The 18,245-nt window shown below is 40.5% G+C and overlaps 1 protein-coding gene across 7 annotated transcripts in view; it reads left to right on the top strand.

Moving 5' to 3' along the window:
• LOC106055668 (fibronectin type-III domain-containing protein 3a-like) overlaps window positions 1–18,245 on the top strand; it is a 116,008-nt gene that overhangs the window by 55,193 nt on the left and 42,570 nt on the right. For 3 of the 7 annotated variants that reach the window (XM_013212033.2, XM_056012990.1, XM_056012991.1), the window contains exon 2: window positions 8,452–10,716. The exons of the other annotated variants lie outside the window; for them this stretch is intronic. In XM_013212033.2, the coding sequence (XP_013067487.2) occupies window positions 8,532–10,716 (2,185 nt within the window). In that variant the 5' untranslated portion in view covers window positions 8,452–8,531. The remainder of the gene's footprint in view (window positions 1–8,451; window positions 10,717–18,245) is intronic. 7 annotated transcript variants of the gene reach the window in all.

The raw sequence follows: 18,245 nt of genomic DNA, 5'->3' as shown, positions 1-18,245 counted from the left end.
CTTTAGACAAATGTGTGAAAAACAAAACCAACCCACTGAGGTACAATTCTCAACGCTTTAGGGACACTTGGTTGGTAGCCCACATGTACGGGCAAACAAAAGTTGAAAGTCGCCAAAGGGACAAAATGTTGAACTTATGTCGTGGTGAAGATCTCAACTTCCGTTTTACCAGATAATCTTTTAAGTCTTTGGTCTGTGTCACTTTGACATGGGTTGCTTTCGACCAAAATTATTTTTTTTTCTCGCTTTTCTCTAAATGTGTATATGAAACGTTCAGACCGTACACTCACCTTGCTCGTTAGTCAAACGAATTCTTGGATTGGATTCACTTTTCTTAAGACCTGTGACTTCGTCTTAGACAACCCGGTCGTGAAAATAACCCTTTGCAATTTACTTTCGTATTTCCAGTTTCATTTCTAGGATTTGTTCAATATTATAACTGGAAACGTCCCTCCTCTCCTTTGGTTTTGTTTAGAAGCACAGTAACACGTCGCAGTGCCTCATTCAAAGACAAATAATTGCACCTGTATTAAGTGCCTTGTAATGAAGTAATTGTATAACTGGGTTGTCACGGTTTGGGGTGGAGGCTACTCCTTAGTTGACTTTTTTGTTATAGAAGAAACGAAACTAACTTGGTATTCTTTTTTAAAAGCTAGATCTAGTTACTGTGTACATTTGTTGCCAATCTTATATCAACCCCTCTGTCTGTCTGATAAAAAGTTTGTAAAAGGTTATTTCTCCCACACCCATTCTTGGATCAGGTTGAAACTTTGCACACTTATTCATTAGCACAGTCAAGACATTAATCAATAAGAAAAAAAAACTAACTAATTAGTCAATTAATTACTGGTAATTAATTATTTTGTTTGATAACAACAAGGGAAATTATTCCTTCAGAATTCACGGATACGGCTAAATATGTAAGGTTTCGTCCCCTTAGATAGTGGGGAAACTTTTTTTTGGATGACGTTGAGACTTTAAACAATTATTTATTGTACCTCACGAAACATGAATCAATTAAAAAAATTAACCAAATAGTCAATTAATTAATGTTAATTTATTTATTTTTTTTTTTTTGGTGTCGATTAAGGTAAATAACTTTTACATTATTTAGATATAAAGCTGTAAGTGCGGAGTTTTAGAAATATTTTTTTTGAACTGTTTGTGCGTGTGTGTGTGTGTAATTGTTCCCTATTCTCTTTGCATTGCTATATTTGTGTAAAGTGGTGTGTGTTGTATAGGGACTTTATCTCCCCTAATTTTATCTACACTCCAACTTCTGGCTGTGTGAATTGTCATTGTCTTGTACAATCTGACGTTTTACACAAGAATATAACACACTTTTTATGTTCTCTCTCTCTGAGCCGATGGATTGGAATATTTCATATTTTATAGTTCTGGCCGATGACTTGAGCAGTCAGTATTGTTGCGTTTAGTAAAATAAATAAAATATGGGCATGAACTAAAATTGTTGGATCTATAAGCGTGCGCGACAAGATCTATTCTTAAATATGTTTTCAAAATGTATATTTCTTGGCTACTGTAGTTCCGCATAGAAAACTGTGTTTGAAATAGTGTTGATACTCGGTCGTTGGTTTGTAGCTCCAAGCAGCTTGTACAACTAACCGGTGTAGGCGGATTAAACGTAAATCTTTTGAAACAAACTTGAATATAACTTTTATTTATAAATATACACTGCTTTTAACTTCACTCTAGATGTATGTAGAAACACAAGTTAAACAGGACACTGTAAACAATTTTAAACATAATCTAACTCACTAAAAAATGCACGTCTTTCTGTCTCGCGTCTCTCACTTGTTCTTCTTTCTTCAACTCTAACTTGAACTACGACAGACCACCTGGTGATTTCATCAGACTCTCTTCAGCCTGCACAACCAAACCTTCTGCTCACATTTACTCATGGTTTACACCGGAAACCCGCACACACAGAGTCCATAACAAATATGAAATTCAAACAAGCGTCAAAGCAGCAAGCATGTAACACTTGACTTTCGATCATACATTCAAATTTCTCATGACCTGTATTGTTTGTTTCTTTATTAGTTTATATCTCTATTGTGAACTAGTCAATGCCCAGGCAAGGTCTAATTATATTTGGGAGGTCTCAGACAAAAAGCTACCCGAGCATCTGTACACGCTACTGTCTGGCATACCGTATGCCATTGACCTAGACATAACAACATTACTACCTGTGTTTGACATGAGAATATATGTTGTTTCAGGTGTACACAATCACTTGATCCACCGCCCCTTCTCTGTCTGTCCCCGGGGCGAGAGACATGTAAAGGTGTGTACGCCCCTCCAAAACAGGTTGAATGCTGTGGCAAGAGGATATGTAGCAAGTTGAGATTACTGTGAACACAAGAGAACTTTGAAGTCATCTTTCTGTTTTCTTTAGTTGACTGCGGCGAATGAATTGTTCAATGAAACCATTTATTTTGGAACAGTCAACATTCATAGCGTTTGATGTGTGTCTGATGTGTCTCATACTTTTGCCCAATGCTTTCTTATTGAACTCAAGGTATTCTTTCGCACACTTTATTTCATGTGTAATGGAGCCTCTAAGTTGTTTTATCTGGACATGTCTTTGGCTTGATGAGTTCAACAGAGGCATGTGTCCAGCATGACATACGAAGTTTCTCTTTCTATTCAGCCACCATCTCACTACCACTCCCGTGGGGGCACCACTGTACATCGAGGCAGAGTAAATCAAGTTTCAAAGTCAATGAGGTCTGTTCACTGTTCTTCTTGTAAGCCTATCGAGCACCCACCGTCATATCTCCTTTGCCTGCTCAGCAGTAGTACAAGGTGCTTGCTTTCATGTTGTCATATCGTCCTTTGGTCCAACTGTCCTCTCACTGGACCTCGTTATGTAAACATGTCAGTAAGAGTCCAGTCTAACCTGTCAACATGAGCCTAGACCAGACTGCCTTGTCATAGATGGTTACTGTATAGGTCCAGGCTCACGGAAGACACACAGTTAAAATTACCGTCTTTTGTTAGAGGTAATGTTGTTGTTTTTTTTTGGTTGCTTATGCTGCTCATTAAGTCGGTTCTAATCACTATTCGGCATATGCCTTGATAATACTCACTCAGCGCCCTACTCAGTGTCCACATGCTGTACTGTTAGTGAGCATAGAACATGTTTGCACACCATGCATGGTAATGAGTTTAGCCCAGCTTAGGTTTTGCTACTGTATAGCATTTAATAGGGCTCTCACTACTTTTGCCATCACACCATCGCCTGTCAGAACACAGGCTGAGCGGAAATGATACCTATTTCTTTCAATTCTCGAACGGTACAGTTTCCTATGCAAGAGTAGACTGTATATTAATATGCAATGTATTGTGTGCTCTCAAGTAAGATACAGTGTGTATGTAGGGTCCCTGCTTGACAGTCTGACAAGCCCCAACTGTGAATGAAATAACTCTTTGTGACCTCTGCATTCTTATACACCCCCTTCTTTCTCCCCACCGCTTGTTTTTCTTTGAAGCATTTGTGTGTATTTCTATTTGCATTGAAAACACAGTCAAAAGATTAATGGTCTGACACGCGGGTGCTCCCTTACACACAACCGCATTCCCTTCTCTTGACTTAATGTGTCAACATCACATCTAGCCTGTCAATGTGTAGACCTTTGGTTTTCCTTTAACTACGGAATTGTATTGTCTAAGTGATATGTGTTCAAGTGTACCACTAGGTATTGTCTTTCTTACGTATACGATTCTTTAATCTCAGGCATTCCACACAGTGTTTTAGTGCATAAGACAAACAGAATGGCAGTTTTTTTTCTTTAGACTATTGAACTGTCCTCTGCAGGTATACAAGTAAAGCCTAAGTCTATAAAGTGAAGGGAAAGAGAGAGACTTGTTTTAAAAAAAAAAAAGATATTTGTAGATTTTCGTTGCGTGTCTCATCCTGGGACCAGTAGCTGTATCTTACTACATTGTCATGCTCATTGTTGACGAGGGGCTTAATCAACCCAGGCTGATTAGAACTACTTAGTGTGACCACTGAACACACTAGTTTCTGAGCAGTATTTAGGCAGTTACATTGAAACCTTCCTTGAGCTCTTACACCCACACAGGCTGCCTCTATTACTTCTCTCTCATTCTGATTGATAGAGAATGGAATAGTATTCTAATGAGCGAAATTTGAGATATTGGTAACTATGACAACTGTACACAGGAATGTCCATTTCATGAAAACAGCTCCCTAAATGAATTGGTATTTAAAGTTCATTTCATGATGCCCATCCATTCTTTCTAGAAAAAAAAAAAGGAGGATGCATGTGTAGGTGGGGTTTGAATGAATGGGGTCATTCATCCTTGTAGGCTGAAAATAGAATGTGAGTTCCTCTATGGGGAGCTTAACTTCCTAGCTTACAGCTGGAGTTGTAAATCTAGATATGTACTAGTTGTTGTTGACATCTTGGTGTTGTAAACATAGATATATACCAGTTGTTGTTGACATGGTGTTGTACCTCAAGTCTTTCTGTCCAGGTCTAACTTGACTTTGGGACTGGAATCTCTAGAATGTTCGCTTGTTGTATGCACTCTCAACAATTTCTCAGCTTGCCATCGTGATTCTATCACTCACTGCAGAACCGGAAGTGGGCGGACTGTAAACAAACGCGAGCCTCCCACTTGATTAAGGAAATACGAAAATAATAGACGTTAAGAACTGGGGGTGGGGTGTGGGGAGGGGGGGGGGCTGATGAGGTCTGTACTAATGAGGTAATTGTGTGTGTGTGTGTGTGTGTGTTGTCTGCACGTGACCGTCTCACCACTCGATCTCCTCTTTCTAGTCTTGGAGTTCCCACATTGTTTCTGATTGGTAGTGCCTTTCTGAACATGTAGCTTTCCTGTGTCGCCCTTAAGTCAGTTGGTCTACCTCATGAAACAATTCAAAAATGTTTTTGGCGGCGCCCCTGGGAGAAAGCATGGGCTAGATTCTAGTAGGGAGCCATGCCGTACACTCTTTGGGAATCACAGTTCTAAAGTTCTATTTTTGTACTAATGACAATCTTAACTGCTGCCTATGGTGAGCTGGCAATTTGACGTCGGCCATGTGCTAAGTCATTATCACTTTACCACAGCCAGTTGTTTTTCCTTTCTTGCATTGAAACGCTTGAGCCTGCACCTGTGAACATAATGAGATGAATATCGCCACTTCCTGTACGTTTGGGTTTCAATGTTTCTTTGAAAACAAACAAATGTGTTGAGGCCCATATTCCATACATCGGTTCTGAGTCACATTTTGGGTGGCAACTTTCTTCCGGAGACTGTCAAACACATGTCAGCTTTTTGCATTAGTATTAAGTTTTCACTAGGCGCCCTAGTCACCAGGTTGTGTGTGTGTGCGCGTTGCCTATAGTGTATTTGTTCTAATTAATTTTTGTTAATTAATTTTTGACTTCATTCCTAGGCAATGATTGTTCTGTGTGTGTGTCACGAGCCGACAATTTAGTTACCGTCGTATGTTTTCTGTTTCAAATAGAACTAGTACCGTCTATACACAGTCTACTAGAAGAACAGTATTTGTAACAACAAAACTTACATGCAGTTTAGGGTCCAAGACTTTTTTTTTTTAGCTAGTCAAAAGTCAATATTGATTTCATTAGTACAATTTTCAGTGGACACTGCTGTGAAAATTGTTTCCCTATTATGAATTTTGATTCTGGCAGTGTCATAGATTGACTATGTTCGATCAGATCCTGGCAGTGTCATAGATTGCCGATGTTAGCTCAGACCCTGGCAGTGTCATAGATTGACTATGTTAGATCAGATACTGGCACTGTCATAGACTATGTTAGATCAGATTATAGCAGTGTCATAGATTGACTATTAGCTTAGATCCTGGCAGTGTCATAGATATATTTTTATCTCAAACCCTGGCAGTGTCATAGTTTGACTATGTTAGATCAGATTCTGGCAGTGTCATAGATTGACTATGTTAGATCAGATACTGGCAGTGTCATAGATTGACTATGTTAGCTCAGACCCTGGCAGTGTCATAGATTAATTATAACCTCACGATTGTGAACTAATGCTTAAAATACTCGCTCTCACACACACACACATCAGTGTCATGTTGTCATTTCCCTTTCATCCTTGGCCTACAATGTGATATCGAGTGAAAATCTTCGGGAAAATCCAATGATTTATATTTACACATTTAGTGACAAAGTTATTTTCAGTAATCCGATAAGTAGTTTCAAAACATGCCTTTACCATTGTATACATGATTGGGGGGGGGGTGTGTTGCCAATTTGTTTCGGTTTTTCTTTGAACAAAGGTTGAACATGCTTTTTATTGCCAGTATTTTAGTCATGATTGGGTTTTCGTTATTAATCCGAAAATCCCCAGGACCCAGTTACGTTCTATTTATAGAGCACAACAACAACAACCAGTTTTGATATTGAGCAGTCTTCGCTTGCCGTGACATACATTTTCCACCAGTCAGCTTGGATCGAGAGGAAGCAATGGGACGCGTCGACATGTATTTCCCAACGCTCAGTTCTTTCCACGACCACTCACCAGTGGGAGTGTGATCTGTGACAGTGTTCGAACTGTTAGTTGTGTGTTCGCCTACATGCTAGTCCCTTTGCGGGACAGGTAGTGGTGATAATCTTGGCACACAATGCAACTATAAATGTGGAACGGCATTGAAGAGGTTGGCCATTCGTTCAAATGGATTTTGTTTACTTCAGAGATGACAGACTGATGGTCAGCTACTGAACGCTGGCTTTCATTCTTAGCTTAGACTTTGTGGTCGTTTTTTCTTTTCTTCAGTGGATATATCTTAATGTTACGTTCACTTTGTGGATATATTGGTTGGTGTAGTTCTCCAAGCTTCATTTTAGAATAGGCAAGTATTGTCTGAATTAAAGGCTGGCAGTACTTCACCTTTGAACTTCATTGTTTGACCTCGTTAGTTTAAGTAAGTACAGTTTGAGCTATTGAGCCGAGAGCTGTGAGTCGTCGGTGATAACTTTGTGAAATATTCACATGTGTACGTTAGATACATTTGTTACAATCTAAGCATCGCCAAAGTGTGTCACTTTTGTATTTGATTGAAGTTTGTATTGACCAGAAGTAGCTGGGGTTTGACATTATTTTCTTGGTTCTGTCAGCTCACTTTCTCAACATTTAATTCGTTCACTCATTTGTTTTAGTAGATTTGTTTTTACTTGATCGAGTTGTTCTTCCTCATAAAGTCTACAATTATTAGTGGTTCTCTTCTCTCACTGTTTTATGTTGTCTTTTGGTGTTCTATTTTGTTCCTAGTGTTTTCAAATGAGTGTGTGTGTGTGTGTGTATAACTAGTTATATATATATATATATATATATATATATATATATATATATATGTAACCAATTATCTGACTGACTAGGACACGCTGACCCGTCTCATTATGTTCTGTCTATTAAATCGTAACGACACTTAGACACTAGTGCTAGCGGTAGTTGAAATACTTGACCGCGATGGTAGTGGACTGCCTCTTACACTTCATTCATGTTTTTGTATTCGCATTTAGCCTGCAGAACTTGGCCATTAACAGACTTGTTAAATGACTTCGAATTAGGGTTTGTCTAAGAGCGTGGGACAATCTCTAAATTATTACTGTAGCTCTTGACAGTGTGATAGCAGTTGATACTCTCTTAGTGACTGAGTGGTATTAGATGCGTCTCAATGTTTTCATTATCTCTTAGTGACTTACCGTTATTAGATGTGTCTCAATGTGTTCATGTTAGGTCTACTTATGACGGCACTCCTTTTTATTGTACCTGCAAATACTTTGTTGGATTAGAACCCATTTTCTCATCCCCCCTCGCTTTCTCGTGTTAATGTGTTATGTCGGACTGCCTCGCCGGTCAGCTGTGTTTTACTTTTTAGCGTCTTCGTCACTTTGCTGAGAGCTCAGCAAGGCATTTCGACATTTTCCTGGGCTGTTGTCCCGCTAAATGTCCCCCACTGTGTGAAAACAATAGCCCCTAGCAGACCATCGTCCGTTAGTTTAGTCAAGGCTAGTGTGTGGAGGTCAGTTCTGTTGAAGCGTGTCTCACATACTGTCTCATGCCCAGTGTCAACAAGGGAAGACAAGCGCAGTATTCACCTTTCTTAAGGGACTATTTGATTATGTATCTTTACGTAGAGAGTAAACAGAAGTGGACTCAGGAAGAGTGTTCTTCACTTGAAGTACAGAAATGTTAAAGTTTAGTATTTTGTATGAAGCATAGATTTAAAAAAAAATGCTTTACTCTGTTTCGATAATTACATACCGGTGAATTATTGTGTGATTTATAAGTTTCCAATACCCTAGTATGCGTTATTATTTCCACGAAAGAGTAATTCTCCAATGTTTCTATATGGTGTTACATCTTGAATGGATTTTAACGTGTACGTTTGTTCTTTCCTTGTTCTAGCTTATTTGTATCTGTTGACAATGATTGTTAGGAGCACAATGACTTAACTTGTTCTTAGATACATGTTTGAAGTGTGAGTTATGACATTGAATTGTGCCGATGTAGGCCAAGCCATAACTATGCCAGGTTTGGTAGGCAAAGACAGTGTTTGTGGCCTGTCCTCCAGCAGGAAACTCGCTCGCAGGACAGACGTGGACACGGCCAAGGACAGAAACATGAGTTTCTGTAAGAGGCTAGAGTGTCCAGCTGATAGCGTGGAGACATCCACTTCGACCTGCTCGACAGACTCTGAGGATTCCAGCTACGATGTCCAGTCAGTGACTGGCTCCGAGGACGCCTTGTCGCTGAGTTCTGGTCTTTCACCAGAGTACGAGAGGAGACTTCTGGGTACGCCTGGGGATAGCTGCGATGGTGGTGATACCCTAGATGAGAATGACAACTGTGATACTAAAGTGTCTTCTGTCAACCACTTTAGCCAATGCAATATACAACAGCCTTTGCCTTGTGATACTGGGACTCTAGAGATCGGTTACAGGACTAGACACTCAGAGCAGATATGCTCCGGTTCTAATGTTAGCTGTAATGATCCTTGTGGCGGCGATCTGTTGACAGTTTCGCCCAGTCACACCACTCATCCGTGCCAGCATAATACAAGTGCCTCCGCTTCCACGTCCAGGTGCAATACCACCACCGTAGCCGATCAGCAGGTCACCAAAGAAGTTCAATGTGATTTAATGCTGGAGGTTGACGTCACCAACAGCGCCGTGAACGGTCAGCGCCAGAGGTCTCTGGGGCCCGAGTCGACACTGTCGTCCAACAAGCTTAAGATTACCAAGCACATACAGAGATCAAAATCTTTTCCCCAAATGTCAGACAAGGTCATCTTCATCCCAATACGCCCAAGCCCGGAGCAGTCGGGACTGTTCTCATGTAAAGACAACGAAAAGAAAGTAGAGGGTGCCACAGGAGGCGTTGACCCACCTACACAGGACAAGTCATTTAAGCGTTCTAGTAAGACCCATCAATCGAACCCTCCCGTTGCTAGAGTGAACCCCCAGACTAATCCCTTAATTAACCAGGAACAAGCCAAACCCGCTCAAACAGTCCAACAGTTACAACCACAGTTGCATCAACAATACCACCCGGCCTTTTGCCAACCTTTGTACGGTCCCCCAAGCATGTTTCACCCAGAGAACAACCCTTACTGCCAATCTGTGCTTTACGTCCAGGCCCCTCCAGCCGGCTACTACATTCAGGATATGTACACTCAGATGCCAGGAGTTGATAACTTACATACTAAGCAATACGTGGCTCACAGGCCACCAGACAATCCTAGTGGCTATTTCTCCACTGGCCCAGAGAACAATAAAAACCCTCCACAAAAACAAATGGATAATCGGGCCGTTGAGACCAACACACCTAAAAGTATTCGAGAAACTCACAAAAGCGGCAAATCAGCTGACGATGCATTACGGGAGTCCTCAACCCCATCCACGAAACGTAAGTACAAACAGCCTCTTTTACCAGATCCTGTCATTCCAAAGTATTCTGAAATGGCTTCCATGACATCTGGGACAACTTTGGAATCTCAAGCCGCTATGCTTCAATATCAACAACAGCAGCAACAACCGTTTTATGTGCAGTCTTACACAAACGACAACTCAGTCTTTCAAGTCGGGTGTCCTTCGATTTTCATGCAGCAGTCGCCTGGAAGCTACTGCGGCCAGCCCACTACATCCGTGTCTACTCCACCACCGCCGTTGTCCCATCACACACCAAGAAATCAAAATCCTAGTGTGGGTGGTCAAGTGAGCAACTCACAGTCCTCCTCTTCTTCGTCTGGAGGAGTCCACTTTGTCACAGACCACACCGGATTAGTTATCTACGGACCGCAAGTGGCTAATCATGAGGATTCTCAACAAATTCAGCTTCCGTCCCAACCGCCACCCCCTCCGCAGCCGTCGGGCGCACTTACCACAACTTCATCTGGCGCGGAGTCCAGCATGGTTCAGCAGATCGCTGAGGACGATCGCAAAGTTCAGGCCCAGGACAACCGAATCCCTCAAACTAACCAGTTAGCTCCTATGTTTCCAGGGAGTCTGTTTGTCTACAATGACGCCGCGGGTGCCTTAATTGCAGTGGATGCTAGCACTCTTGAAGCACAGCTTGAGGCGGTGTACCAGCAAGGATATCTCATGGCTGCTGCACTGGTTCCTATTGCAGGTGAACCTTCAGTGACTAGTGCAACTGTAAACATGGACAATAGTGAGTTGAATTTGCTTTTTCGTTTTTTTAAGTTTCTAGTAAATCTACCATTATTAAGATTTTAAAGGCGATTTGCGAAAATAGTTAGTCTTTATTCAGTTAGCATTATATTTGTATTTCTTTACACTAGAGTTAGCCTAATCTTGTTATGTAGCAATCAATCACAACCATTCTAAAACTGTTAACAATTATTTGTAGTTCTCGGTCGTGACCAATGGCTACAAAATTAATCTAACTAGTTAAGCGAATTTGTAATAACAAACTATGTTGTTGTGTGTTTTTTGTTTGTTATTGTTTATGTTCGTACTTGACAGACTGACAATGTTACAGTAATAAGTCATGTCAAGTAGAGAAGCGGGACGCTTAGGGTTTTGTATTGTTTCCCATAAACTTGATTTAATTAAAGGGTTTGTGTACGGAAACCTCCAGATTAGAACTAGAAGAACTAGAATGGCTGTTATGGACTGTTCTAAAGCCGAACAAAACAAAAAAAGAGAGCTTGCATGTGTCATAGTAATGACACTAACAATGACAATGCAACCGTCGCTATTGTCCTAGGGCTCCACGCTATACTGAATGTGACAATAGTCTTAGAGATTTTGGAAGCTGGAATATCTTAACATTATCTATGTGGACACGAGTTTGAGTGAGGTAGGCTACGAAGTTTACATTGGTTTGTAAGAGGAACGTAGTTTAGAGTCAGGCTAGTGACTATGAAAATGGGGCAGTGGATTTGCGAATGGAAAGGTAGAGCAAAAGTTATCTATAGTAACATAACTTACTCATTAAAACAGATAAATCATAATGACTATCTTCATAAACCTGTCACTTATTTATAAAACGTACTCATCAGAACAAATAAATCTTAGTCAATGTATTCCAAATGTGATCACTTTTTTTTCTTGTACCAATAGACTCCTCAATGTTTGGTCTCTACCTTCAGTCACATAATGACCAACAGTATACTTGGTGCGGGCCAGAAGTTCCAATTCGTGCTAATTAAATATACAAATAGCATGGATCAAATAAAAACAAATATTATGGCTCTAGAATTTTTTATTTTAATTTCAAATAAAGTGCATCTCTTATCTCTTTATAGAAAAGACCCACCCACTTTTGAAGTTCTACTAGCTCTTAAGGATCAACTACATCTACATTGCGTTTGCACTAACAGTCTGAGAGGAACAGACCCTTCCAGAAATTCCTATTCCTCCGGATACACACATCTTAAACCCCCTCAATTAGACATCGCAAATAGACCAAAACGTAATTTGAAAAAAAAAAAAGAAGTGAATTCAAAACACATACTAAGGCCATTCTATTTTTGTTTTATCTATAATAATTTGTAGTATATATTATTCTTACACCCTCTCTCTTTCTCTCCCCCCCCCCTTTCTCTCTCTCTATTTTTTTGTTGACAGCAACGCCATTTTTTGCAATGTGCTTAAAACATCTTTCCTGATTGGCGCCATAAACGTTCCTTACATCCATCACCCCTTTGAAAGCTAATCTTTCATGACAGGTGATCAGCCCTCTCATAGGCACGAACCCTCAATACTTTAGGTTTTATAAGAAGCGCATGTCTAGCTTTATCAACTGACAATGTTGCAGCCATCTTTGGGTCTGGTCTCTTCAAGTCAAGCCCCAAATTGACCGGTCACGTAGCTGACTTGGCCCAAATGTCTCACTGCTCGACCAAGTTCCTGAGCTAAATGGAGTCGCATTCCAGCACTTGCGTGACATTTGTCCACAAGAAGGTTGGGGAAAAGGGGAGGGTGGTGGTGCTGTCACTTATTTTAAAGTTTGGGCTTTTTTTTTTTTTTTGTTTAAACTCACCGTGTGTTCGTAAATCAGACTCAACAACTAAACAATAGGAGCAGATTGTAGTTTGTCTGTTTGTCTAGATACACTTTAGGACACCTATGTGTGCATTGTATTTGCTATTCCCTAGTTTCTAACCCATTCCCTCAGCCTCCCAGCCGCACCTCTTGTACTTCTTAGCCCAAGGTCAGAAAGATAACTTTGTGTTCATTTCTTTGCTCTGCCCTTTTCAACGAAACTATTACATGGGTTTTGGGGGAAGTGGGCATTCGACCTACTCTGATAGTTTAGACCCCCCTCGCCGTTTTTATCGTATGTTTTGATCCTCTGAATTAAAAACTTTAGATCCCACTTTCATAATTTTTTTTTGTCCTTTTGCTTTTGTGAATACCTGAGCCTTACCATCATCAGTTGAACACCACTACAGAGTTAACGAATCATCTTGAATGTAAATGACAAGGCATTGCGGTATTTTGCGGGTTTGTAGCACAACATGGTAAAGATTGATAGAGAAAACAATCCCAATGTCACACAGATGCAGTTGCAGATACATAGAACCATCAAGTACCAAAGCCAGTTACTCACGTCCAACAAAAAAAAAACAACCAAAATCAATCTCCTTTAATTAGACCTGCTTGAACACATAAACGCATCACCAAAAGCTTCTTTCAAAGTTACATGACTTAATGCCCTTGACTCCCAAAAGGGCGCAGGGCCCCAACATCGTCATCCGATTCTGAGCAATTCCTCTCAGCTGGGCCCATGTCCATCCCCCGTCCTTGCCTCCCTCTCCACTGATCTCCATGCTTGCCCCGCTCTCCCAGTCCCTCCCCCCACCTGTGGGCCCCAGTCCAGAGCCCATCTTGCTAAGTTTATACAAATAAAATCAAATAGAACATGTACAAAATAACAAAAAAGGTTAGTGAAAACACTCTTTTATTGTTTGGATTTTTTCATAATCAATTTCAACGATGGGTAAGCTCTTGGTCTCTAGCAATGAAAGCAAAGAAAAAAACAACAAATCTTGTTCCGTCCGTGTGGGCAGTTGCAAGTAGGCATCTATCGACAAAGTTCATAGACATTTTAGTTCTAGACAGCGTCAAGTTTTAGATGTGTACTTTTTTTTTTTTCATTTGAAGACTTGTTATCAGCAAGTTTAGTAGGGGCTTGGCGTTAACAGATTTACTTATATTGTTGGTGTATTAATTATGTACCACATTGAAAGTTGTTGAGCGAACAAAAAAAGGTTGGGGTTCGAACCTTACCAGATGCCAGACCTGCTAGTCATTCCTTCACATTTTTCTTCTTTCCCTTGACCTACTTAGAACTCACATCTCCACCTGGGTACCTCTTTTCAGTTGAACATTTTCTACGTCCCAAACCATGCGCCCCCCCCCCCCCCTTACACATACGTCCATCTATGGATGGCACATTATTTTAGGGTATTCGTGATTCGGTCTTTCAATATCTTTTTTTTTAACCACCCAAACCTCTTATGGCCACAATGGTATTGATGAGGTTAAGGTGTGTGTGTGTGTGTGCGCGCTAGTTTCTGGCAGACGTGATGACTCATCTGACTCACCTTTACCTTCACGTGTTTGACTTGTGTTTGCCCAGTCTGGTTCTGAGCTAATAAAAAATAGTTCTACTTCTACCAAGTTTAGTACCAGACCTGGATGCTTATACAAACGTCTACCTAGGGGGAAAAAACACCTTTGATTGGCTTGCTTGTACTAGATCCGGGTTGGCTTGAAACCGTTCTCCCCTCACGTTCTTCCTACCCCACACCTGGTTGTTTTATTTTTTTTTTAAAGGGGGGGGGGTGAGGAGTCAGACAGGTCTAGTACCTTCGTCTGTGAGCAACAGGTAGACAGGTGGACTGTGCGAGCTGTGAAGTCTGGTGAGCTGGAGAGACTTGGTCCCTCGAACACGGAGCTACGATTGAATGAACTCTCGGTGGCCCAGTTTTGTCCTAACTTCAAACTTGGGAAACAGGAAAAGTTTTCAAAACTTGTCTACAATTTGGCCCAGTTTTCTGTCAGCTGGGGGGAGAAATGGTCTAATCTAGGCCTTCGAAAATTACTATTAGGTGTCTACCAAATGTATGACTTATTTATGTTATAGAATAAATAATAGGATCCACATAATTCAAAGACTTACTGTTAATACAACGGATGGATTAAGAAATATGTTATCCTGACCTCAAAGCCGTTACCCCGAAAGCTATTCTGATGACAAGCTTTGAGACTTTCAAGTCACTGGGCTTATGTAATCAACAAGAAAGGGTCTTTTCTGTGACGGTAGTTATCATTCATTGAAACAACAAAAGAATGTATCTCCGCCTCTGAATGTGCTACCCTTTATGAACGAAGGATATGTTAACTTCCCCCTTCGCTAGCCATGTTCAACTGTTAAACTTCTTCCCTAGGTTCGCCGTTCAATGCAATAAACAAATTTGTGGCCACTGGGCGGGTCCATATTATGGATGTCAGTGACCAGTTGATAGATGAAAAGCTTAACCTTCCACCTCATAAAGAGATAAACCAGACCCTCTCGTTCGTCTGGACGGATGCCAGCAGCAGGTACTTGGTGTACGTGAGTTGAAGACGTGTTCCAGGCAACGATCTCGGTCAGCGGCCAGTGTGTCTGGAGGTCTACTCACACTACAGACCAGTGTACATTTAGTCTGCACACACACACGCTCTAATGCGAAGTGGTTAGTCTCAGGGAATTGCAATGAAACATGAAGATATTAACATCTTTTCCCAGTCCCCACCCCCCCTTTTTTCCCCCTTTATTTCCACACCTCTCTCACCGAATTAAAAACATTTTTTTTATTCACCCCCCCCCCTTTTTTTTTTTACTTTAAAACCTTTTTTTTCTTTTTTTTTTAACCTTTAAAACCTTTTTTTTTTTATGTCTCTCTTGTCTATTTATTTTTTGTCGCTTCCTTTTCTTTACGTTTCTCCAGTCTTCATTTTTTTTTCTCTCCTCAAGACATTGGTAAGTTCAACATTTTTTTTGTTAGAGCAGCTGCTGGCTGCCCGTGCTGGATTCAATATCTGCATACATCTGAGTCAATCGGTGGGTCCTTGTTGGCAGCGAGCACGCATCCAATGTCTCTCGGTGTGACTAGTAGAAATGCTCAAGTTGTCCGCTAAGAACAAAAGATGGTGGCCTCCACGAAGTAATTCTTAGATATACCTGCCAGAAGCATTAGTTTGTTGTGTGGACGCTGTATGCCTTCAGCCTATTCAGATGTACACATATATCAGACACAACGCCATTTGGTGTCAGTTTCCTGGGTTTGCAAGCTCGCTGTTTAAAAAAAAACACCTGTTGATTTCTGTGGAAGAAATACATTTTACTTTATGTTGGTTGATATGATAGATGTCTGCCCTTGCTATAAACGAATACAGTATTTGTTGCCCATCTTTAACATAATGTGCCTCACCAAGTATCAGTTTACCATAAAAGGGGAAACTTTTCTGCTGACGTCAATAAAAAAAGGAATTTCCCAAAATTTGTTTTTCGTCTTCCTTGGACGTCAATGATTTATTCAATGTTTGAAATACTTTCCATGCGTTTCGAATGTTCGAGCCGGAACTGTTGATGTGCTTCAGTTGGAATGATACCATGAGAGACTTGGACATGCACTATGTTGGATGTGCTCTGAGTTGACCTGAAGTTCTCCCCCATCGTAACCTCGCAACTTGTTTCTAGCACACAAAAAAAAAATGACTTGTTTTTTTAGGCATTGAAATTTTTTTTTAAAGGCCTGGGAACTGTTAAACATCACACCCTACTTTCATCAATGTGAATTCTCGCTCCCTCTTCGTTGACTTTTTTTTTATAGCCCTACTTTTATTGTAAAAGCAAACGCAATTTCTTTTGAAATGCACGGTTTAGATATTTTGTGTGTGTGTGTGAACTTTTTTTTTTTAAAGTTAACCTACTTAAGCTTTTATTTTCTAGTTTCTTTCTTTTGCATTGGAAACATTGAATCATTCAGTCTTGGATTAGTTTCAAAGAATTAATCAGTTATAACTTAGTATAGTCCTTTTCAACTTAACAACTTGGTGTATGTCTTCCCGAGTTGACCACTAGTCCAATATTTCACTAAGATTTGGCATTAGCTACTAGATAACCGACAACTCTTGAGTTTGTGTTCCAAACTGCTTTGTCTGAATGTGGGGAAGAGCACAACCAAATCTCCAACTTTCTAGGGCGAGACCATTCGTTAGAGTAGGCCTCAACACTGACCTGCGACGTCGCGACCTATGGGCAGTGGAGACCACTAGCTCGCTACTACGTTGTTAAGACCTGTGGCTTGGCAACGAGCTAGTGGTCTAAACTGCTGTGACGTTGCGGGTCAGCCTTCAGGCCTTACATGACGATTGGTCTCGACTAGAGTCGCTCGCTATCATCACTTCGAATATAAGTAAACAACGCGCGCTCTATGAAAGACAATTTCCTTAGATCTCGTTAGTCACCACATCAACGCGAATCTCCTTGTTGGCGTGACTTACACGAGCTTCTAAACCAAAGTTCATATTATTTGCACATGAACTCAAAGAATAATAAATTAAAAACACAAGTTGCTGAACTATTGCAGACTTAGATAAGTGCTAATTAGTAAGAATAACAAAGGTGTTGTAACTGATGAAACGTTATCAAGGGATCCGCCATGAGGATATATTAAAAAATAAACAAATAATCAAGTCCTTAGGCCAGTAGTCGATTGTTCATCCTTTGAGATCCAACAATTCAAGAACACAGAAAAGTAAAACAAAACCCCAAAACAGATGTTGGGTTATCAAGCTTAATACTAGTATCTTTGATGAGAGCACTAAGCTCAGTGGGGCAGATACATCAAACACCAAAGTAGAACATGAGCTCGAACATTCCACTGGTACGACTCAAGGACTAAAGTATTCTCTTTGATGCTGAGACAAACATTTATAAGAACTCTTTTTTTCTTTCTTTTCAATTAGAGCTAGTAGCGGATTGCCTGAATCAGCCATGAAAACTAATAACTTGGCGTGTTATAGATCCACATCACTAATTACAAAATGAGCCTCTAGATTGACGGATAAGCGTCGGTAATCTTTTTTTGTTTTGAAAGGATATTTGTCTGTACGTAAAGAGATCAACTCTTTGAGTTTGGTTGTCTTGGACTAGTTCACTGTTGCTGCTTTTTCAGTTTGGGGTTTAATTCTACGTGTGTTTACTTAAGCCTACTTGTATGTTTACGGGTGTTTATTTATGCGTTTTTACCTAGAAGATTGTAGATGTCGCTTGCTTGTACTCTTTATCTCCTACGAAAAAAAAACCCCCAGATAGTTGAGATATATTCTACATCTACATATATGCACATCTATATATATTCATAAATATATAAACATGCGCAAGCTTATATTGCTGAGCATTAGCATTATCTATCAGTCTGTGTTTCTGTCCCGCCTTCTTTCTCATTCTGTTTATCTAGCTAGCTATTTCTACCCTCCTATCAATCCCCAACATCTCCACCTCCCCCCCCCCCCAACCCCAAATTTCTTCAACTGTTCCTCTTTTAAAATATGACTATCTCACCTCACGCCTTTCTGCCACTGCCTTTTGACTCCTCACATTAGATGATGTAGTCACGCTGGGGTGTGGGTGTCAGCACTGCTTGTCCTGGTATGTGCTCTACATTGACCAATAACTTG

This window comes from Biomphalaria glabrata, chromosome 15 (assembly GCF_947242115.1).
Source record: "Biomphalaria glabrata chromosome 15, xgBioGlab47.1, whole genome shotgun sequence".
Classification (NCBI taxonomy): domain Eukaryota; kingdom Metazoa; phylum Mollusca; class Gastropoda; family Planorbidae; genus Biomphalaria; species Biomphalaria glabrata.
The sequence above is the reverse complement of the archived record's forward strand: the minus strand, read 5'-3'. Positions and strand labels throughout refer to the sequence as shown.